An 8,231-nucleotide genomic window follows, 5' to 3' on the forward strand; every position below is an offset into this window, starting at 1 on the left:
GGGTGGAAGCACAGCCGAAGCACTGCTACTCGTTCATGGGAATGATATCGGAAAATGATGACAGATGACGAGTCCGAGGATTTCAGGTTAATTGCGGCATTTATTCAAACAGTGAACAAACTTTCATGACAGAGAGCAGCCTCCTGTACGCACACAAATGTCTATACAAGAGTGACTGCTGAACATCAGAATAACTGCTTTTTCATATCCTTCTTGTCCTCCCACATTTCAGTCTGTCTATTTCTGTAGTATAGTGTTACCTTCACATTACTCCTTGTATATAAGACACTAATAGATCTACACATTCCACTATATTTTAAACTGTGGGGTAGGGTTACCTCAAATCTGTGGAAGACCCTTAGAAAAGATGCAATACATCTGAAAACTTTTATGCTTAAATATTCCACCTATCACTCGTGCACAGATATATCACGAGCAACTGTGTATGAGTACAGGTCTAATAAGGGTTGATCTATCCCGTAAAATAGCCATGCGTCATGTTTACAATAATCACTTACTCTGGGGACAGCTGTTTACGGGTCCATTCAGCGTTTTTCCCCATTTGACTTTATTGCATCGAAAAAAAGTTGTAGACTGCAGGATTGATCAACGCTGCAAAATTCTTGGTAGCTGAGACACAACTGCAGGCCCGCTCATTTCAGTCGGCATTTGTTGGCATATTCTCCCACACTCACACCACCAGATCGTGTTGGCTCTCATCCTCACGTCCTTGGGGTGTTAAGCAATCGCAAATCACAACCTACTCCTCCTGTCATTCTATTTCCAAAGCATACAGCTTCTCTTCTGAAAACTCTGCTTTGTAGAGGTATGTGTTTGAGCTGTCATTCTCTTCGTCTCTCTCAAAATCCGCCATGTTCATTGCCATTCACTGTCTACTGGAAGAAAACTAGCCAGCTAATATTCCTGCCGGTATGATGACGGAAGATGGGGGTTTTCAGGTGATATCTCTGTGCCCAAGTAGCAGTGCATCGGCTGTAGGCTACTTTACCCCAATATAGTCCCAAGTCAATATCTGCCTAGTAAATCATCTAGTCTTAATTGCTATCTGCTAGCTATTTGTACTTGTTGTTAATACGCAGACAACAATAAGTGAGTAGGTTTTGATTTTGTTGTTGTTGAGTCACTTTTACTCACGACAATGTAACCGGCAACATAGGATTCCATTCACTATGCTAAGCTAAGCAAGTGGCGGCGCTGCTAGACTAAGACAATGCATCCACTGAGACAAAAATACATTTGCCCACCTATATAAATATTAAGGAGACGGTGAATGACTTTGTTTTAACAAACGGTGGCGTATTCCTTTAAGGTCTGAGCCAAAACTGCTAAGCTGTAAAAAAGCAGACGTGAAGGCTGCGAAACCAATGTGAGATGTTGGAGCTGTGGAACTTTCACTCACTACCTTAATCCCATTTTTTTTTCCAGGTCAGCGTCCTGCAGAGTGTGAACTGGGCGAGTGGAGCCAATGGGGTGTATGTATGAAGAAGAACAAAACATGTGGATTTAAAAAAGGCTCGCAGTCTCGGCTCCGCGAGCCCCTTCTGCCGGTCCATAGCCCAGACACCACCTTGGCCTTTGTACCCTCACAGACCTGCACTCCACAGACAGAGCGGAGGAAGTGCATTGTGGCTAAGATGCCCTGTGTGAGAGGTAAGCCCAAAAAAGACATAGTGCATAAAACAGATACACTAAGGAAGAAATTATATTTAGTAAGGACTAAAGAAAAGGTACACTAAGTAATAGTTCAAATCAGGTGACAGTACAGCATGCAGACGAACAAGCAATAAAGTTCATGTGCTTCATGAAATGCCTCCACCAGATAACATGATGACTGATCAAACCATTACTCAACATCCAAAGGCCTGCATTCCCGCCAGCGTGTCTGTGACCCGCAGCGTGTTGATTAGGTTTGGTTTGGCTGAGCTCACAGAAGGATACAGAATCTCTTGACTTCTCAGCATGTAAACAATAAACACCATCTACGAGCCAAGCAGATGAAGGGCGGGCATTACGCACTGCAAAGCTGGACAAGGATCAGAGCTAGAAAGAGCTATTTGTTCTGAGGACCATTGAAGCGTGAGGTTTACACGGCCATGACATGTTTGCTTGGACTCTTATCATCCACACAGCAGCGTGCTCTCCAGCAGGTTAGCAGTCATTCTCACCACTCTATGGCCATTATCAACTTTCGTAACAGCTCGTTACATTAGTCGCTGTTGGCCTCAAGCGCAACTAATAAATGGTAAATCTGGCCAATGGGCCTGGAGGTGAGTGAGGTTAGTAGTGAGGCAATAATTAGCTGCAGTGGTGTTGGGATGATAAACCTTCCGAAACACAGAAATAACTGGGAGCACACTTAATACAAGCTATAAGGTTTGTTCTCCTGTACTGCAAAATTATTTCTAATTAAGTCTTAGAATTTTTTTACTATCTCTACATGTCACCAATCTGTGTTGCATAGTGTGACAATTTTAACCAAAGTTGGAAACTTACGCTCATTTACGAGGACAGAGAGAATTGTAAACAAGCTGTATTTGAGGCCTTTATTGGATGGTGGCACGCTTAGGAGATTTTAGGCACAGCAGCCACATTGTTTAACGATACTTGCACAGTGTTGGCAACTGTACAGATGTTGCAACATGTAACAGATGATATGCCTTGATCTATGTGAGTAAACACGTAGGAGGCTTGCATATTCAAGCACCATCTTCTACTCTGGAACAGTTCATATAAGACTCTGTGTCTAAAGAACAGAACATGATCTGACATCGTCCCATATAGATCTGTGGTCATGTCTAAAGGGAAAGGAGGCTGGCAAGGTTTATAAATGCTCAGTCAGGAGCAGGATCTTCGTAGGCTGTGACAGCACAAGTTGAGAAATCCAAAGCAAATATAGGATGCCCGCATCCTGGAAACAATGTCAACCGTGGGTTCAGATGAATAATTAACAGTAAAGTATTATAAACTTTTCTTTAAAATTGCTATGTAAAGTGTCAAATCTCTAAACTTGGAGCAATGGTGGGTCTTTCAGAAAGGCGGAAATTACATGCGAGTGTCACCTGACAAATGTAGAGTCGTAGTTGATTTTAATAAGATTTTTAGTCCTTTATTTTCTATATACCGCCGCTAAATTCTTTAGTACGAGGATAAGGCACATACTACTGCAAAAATGCACAGGAATGATTTTTCCTCTGTGAGGTCATTAATGGGTGATGGTACCATGACTCTGGTGAACCAGTTCATTTGGGTAAGCTCATTCTGTGCAAAAAGAGTGCAGCTGTGCATTCATCTGTGGGAGTTGGCTGGCAGGCTGGCTATATAAAACACAGGGGGCAGACCTTGTATAACATAAGTGATTTAGTGGTCGGCGGAACTCACGCTTTGTGTTGATTTGGCTGCACATTTTTCCCCTTTTCCTGAAGCTCTACAAAAGGGTTGCACGCAAAAACAGAATTTTCTGGATGTGTTATTGCATTTGTCAGGCAAAATTGTTTAGCTTGGATGGAGAGAAGGTACAATCAGGGCTGTCATAAACTGATGGAGTCCCCCTCTCTTGGCTCCATTAGTGATTTGTTAGAGGAGTAATTAAGTCCTTACACTGTAAGCACATCAGCTCAGATACTGCAGTGAGGACTCTTTACTTCACTCATGCTTCACTCTCGTTCATTGTGCCTCATTGATATCATTTTAAATTATTATGGTTCAATATTAAGTGTTTGTTTGAAATGTGGTTATTGAAGTTCAGAAATATGTTTGATTCAAGACAACATTTAATTTAACATTGAACAACTAATTAATATGCCAGACATAAAATCTTATAGGTTTTGAGCCAACTCAACAAATGATGATTTTGGCACTAATGGCTCTTAAAAGGAATAAGTTGTTCCTGTTTGTGCACTACTGTGTGAGATTGAGACATCTAGTTTCCACTGGAGAGTAAAGTTATTGTGACTCATGGGCCTGCAGTGAGTAAATGTTTTTTGTGTTAGGTCTGTCCACATTCAACTAAATTGAATTTACTCTATCACAATATAATGATTTTTTTAACTGGCCATGTATAAACATGTTTTTGGTGAAATTTGAGAAACATTGTACCTTTGGACATTGTTTTTCTATTTTGTGCTTAAAACAAAGAATCATAACTGTTTGTACAACAAGTTTAAAAATGCTGCTTGGGAAATAAACACAAACCTACAGTTATTACTGCACAGCAGTAGACAAACATGGTGGCGCCATAAGCCCTGCTGTTGTCAACTGCGTAGTGAAAACTGTCCAGCCCTTGGCAAGTGTTCACTCAGTTTCCAGGATGTGCAGAGACTCTCAACGCACATATTCATAACAAACATCCTCCAGCGCAACTACACGCCCTCAGATATACAAAACCGAATACTTATGAGTGCTGCCTAAACAATAGCCATCTGACACTAGACACAATATCCATTTCCACTTTGTGACAGCTCTTCATGTCCTTATGGGCCATTATTGGGCCCTTGACAATGTTTAACTCATTATGCCAGAAGTGACTTTAAAGTGATTTATGTGACAGAAAATGGTGTCACTTGACTATCCTGAGTGCTCTTACAATCTGCCATGTGCTGCATTTTGAAATCAGCAGCAGAACTAAGCTCTTTCCTCTCCTGAATGGTTTACATGTGGACATTAACCACTCTGGGATGGATGTTTGTATTTAGAGAGCAATTATACTCTTACATGTGTGACAAGTGTGTGTGTGAGTGTGTGTGTGTGTGTGTGTGTGTGTGTGTGTGTGTGTGTGTGTGGGGGGGGGAATGTTGAAGCAAATCAATAATATCTTATGGTGTGTTTTCACTGCATGGAAAGGCTAAACTCAACCTTATTTGTTTTTTCCCCATCAGCAAAATAGATAGTACCTGGTACTTCTTTTGTACCACCTGGGTCAACGTTCCAGACAAGCTCAGCTGATACTAAATGGCAGAGTAAAAAAACACTGCAGACCACTAACTTGTCAGAGAGAATCATTAAAGCGACACGGGACATCCCATAATTTTAAAATAGCCAAGCTACCGTCAATAGCGACCCCAGATTTTTTTTAAATTTTAGCCTGCATACTCAGCCCTGTCTGTAAAAAACATATTTTTCCAGCTGCTACAATGGACGACACTTTCAAACAGTGGGATAATATGGGCCTTACTACTTGTAAAGATTTTTTCATGAATAACGTTTTTTTCAGTTTTGCAGACTTGGTCAGTAAATTCAACATCAAGTCCAGTTTTTTCCCGGTATCTTCAAGTTTGTCATTTCATTTGAACCCATGTCTCATCATTCCCTCACTTGCCTGAGCACTCTGACCTGGAGGATATACTGCAGACCCCTCTGACCTCAAGGGGTCAAATCTCTACCTTTAAACAATTCAATCATGTCACTCTATAGTGTATCCATGGACCCTATAAAAGTAAAATGGGAAGAAGAATTAGGGACAAATATATCAGATGCTGTATGGGACAGGGCTCTAAACAGGGTGAATGGAACCTCTTCTTGCGCACGTTTGAATTTTATTCAATTTAAAGTTCTTCACCGTAAGCACTACAGCAAGGTTAGGCTGGCCAAAATATACCCCGACATGGATGACATATGTGACAGGTGCAGAACAGACAGAGCAGATCTACTTCACATGTTTTGGTCATGTTCCAGGTTGAGAGAGTTCTGGACATTAATATTTAAGATCTTAAATGAAGCCTTCGATTTAAATCTACAACCTAGCCCTACATTGGCTGTGTTTGGGGTACAGAGCAATGATGTTATGTCAAATAGCAGGGAGAGTGTTGTTGCTTTTGCAACCCTAATAGCACAATGGAGATTACTTATGGAGTGGAAATCAGCTACATCACCAAAAGCCTCCAGGTGGCTTTCTGATGTTATGATGTTTCTAACAATAGAAAAAATCAAATTCTCCCTCAGTCCAGTAAATTTTACAAAACTTGGGACCCTTTACTGGCTTACTTTGAAAGACTTACTTCTCTTCCCTCTTCATAACTGCAGGGGACATAGGGATGGTGGAGCAAAATGACTACATTATACGTTACCTGGAGTAACAAAAGAAAAGTGTTTTTTGTTTAATATTTTTATTTTGTTTTTTTTCCTCGGGATAAGGGTTTGTTGTGGTTGGGACGGGGTTAATAGAAGGGTGTCTTGTTACAATTGACATTGTAATGTTGCACTGTACACTGTACCTTCTCTAAAACAATAAAAATATTTATAAAAAAAAACCTAAACTTTCCTGTTTAGTTGCCGATAAAAGGATCCAGCAAGTGTTGCGTTGAATATTATGTCACGGCAAAAATCAGTGAGGAATCCCGCCTACATTGAAGGGGTATTATCAGCAGAGGAAAAAGAGAACAGAACTGGTACCAGAAAAGTCATCATGCAGCACTAACACGTCAGGGTTAGGGTCAGAGAGGGCAAGAGTCTACAGTCAGGCACAGCTGTGCTTTGAGCTAAATGTGAATGTCAGAATGCTAGCATGCTCATTGTGATAATGCTAACATGGAGATGTTTAGCAGATAGAAGGTTAAACATATTGATCACCAATATGATTAGGATTCAGCCTCCGGTGGCCATGAATGTCAATGCAAATGTTCAAGGCAATTGATCCAACAGTTAAGATATTTCAGTTCAGACTGAAGTGGTAGACCAACTAACTGACTAAAAAGGTTAAAATCAATTGGCTACTAAATTTTTAGAAGTATCACTTTGTCCTATTTGATTCTTATTTGTTGACCATTAGTGGCACACTGGTCGCTACTGTACATATCCTGTCAGGTGTGGCTAAACATAGCATTATGTTAGCATTTGTGAATATTCCTGGACTGAATGTGTATAGTTTACACTGATTTTGCCTGGATTTAAAACCACACAACCACAAGTCACACATATCCCTTCATGCACACGTATCCCTCAGGAATCCATGTTTTTATAACTTTTTGTTTAGCTAAGCGAAGATACTTCTACATACAACATCAGATGATGACAGATATCTTGCAATAGTTTACTTAAGTACTATAAACTATTAATCGTATATTCAATGCATTCTCATTTCAGAGAGGAAGAGTAAGGTAGATCGACAAGATGACACAAACAGGAGAGAGAGGGAGAATGCACGCGGGCGAGCACGAGAAAGCAAAGATGGCAGTAGAGGAGGAGGAGGAGGAGGAGGAGGAGGAGGAGGAGGAGGAGGAGGGAAGAGGCGAAAAGGCCAGAGCAGGACCACCACTGCTCCTAGCAGCACAACCAGCTCTGTCAGCTAAACTCTATCGCCTGCTGGATGGGGCTGACAGAAACACAGACAAAGCCTCACCCAGCAGCACCAGCCATAGACAAATATCAAAGTGATGAAGGAATGGAAGGAATTAATGCTGCTATGCATTGGAGAAGATGCAAAGAGAACTGGAGGACTGCCACGACACAAAAGGCTTCTCTGAGCTTTTTGAATAGATGAACATATCTGGAAGATACTGGTGTCTTAGTGGTGTTCAGAAATACTTGCTGATTTTCATTCAACCGTGAGGGATCACTGTTGGACTGCAAAGCCACGTTGAAGATTGTGGTTTGTCAGGGTACGCGCCATGAACCCGACCTATGTCACTTCTTGAACTAAGAACAGATTCCTGTGTTTGAAATGCAGCATTCAAGCTGGAAGTCTAATAATGAATGACGGTCTCTTCCATCTCCTCTGTTCTATGATGTATTTCGTTCCAGTCCGATTTTAATCACAATCTGTTCTTCATTTGTTTTCATGTTTGCGAGAGGTGGCAGATGGATTTTCTCAACAACCGCTGTTCGTGATGTAAAGACAATGAATAGTATTAAGTCTGGGTACCTTTTATTTCCTATTGTGAGATGAAACAAAAAAAAGAAAGGCACTGGAAATCATTTGTGGTTGTTGAGGACAGAAGGTCTTCTTCACAGTATTTTATTCTGACGAGGGAATCTATTAGAAAATTACAAGCCTAAGAGAAGATGGAGTATTACTGGCTCAAATCCATCTCTAGTGTCTTGGTACAAAATGTTTGCCATTGGATAGCCTGGTTGTTTGTTCTGACTTAATTGTTGGCGTTTGTATCAGAAAATAACTGCACCGAAAATGAGGAATAAAAACACGTATTTGCATGTGTACAAGATTGCATGTGTGTGACTTTGTGCATGCAAACGCGTGTGTGTGTGTGTGTGTGTGT

The 8,231-nt window shown here is 40.9% G+C and overlaps 1 protein-coding gene across 3 annotated transcripts in view; it reads left to right on the plus strand.

Annotated features, from left to right (window-relative positions):
* Positions 1-8,231, plus strand: part of rspo1 (R-spondin 1) — a 20,380-nt gene that overhangs the window by 11,519 nt on the left and 630 nt on the right. For all 3 annotated transcript variants that reach the window (XM_032517481.1, XM_032517482.1, XM_032517483.1), the window contains exons 5-6: positions 1,447-1,671; positions 7,099-8,231. The exon at positions 7,099-8,231 is cut by the window's right edge and continues 630 nt beyond it. In XM_032517481.1, coding sequence (XP_032373372.1) covers positions 1,447-1,671; positions 7,099-7,304 — 431 coding nt within the window. In that variant the 3' untranslated portion in view covers positions 7,305-8,231. The remainder of the gene's footprint in view (positions 1-1,446; positions 1,672-7,098) is intronic.

This window comes from Etheostoma spectabile, chromosome 6, assembly GCF_008692095.1.
Source record: "Etheostoma spectabile isolate EspeVRDwgs_2016 chromosome 6, UIUC_Espe_1.0, whole genome shotgun sequence".
In the NCBI taxonomy this organism is placed as follows: domain Eukaryota; kingdom Metazoa; phylum Chordata; class Actinopteri; order Perciformes; family Percidae; genus Etheostoma; species Etheostoma spectabile.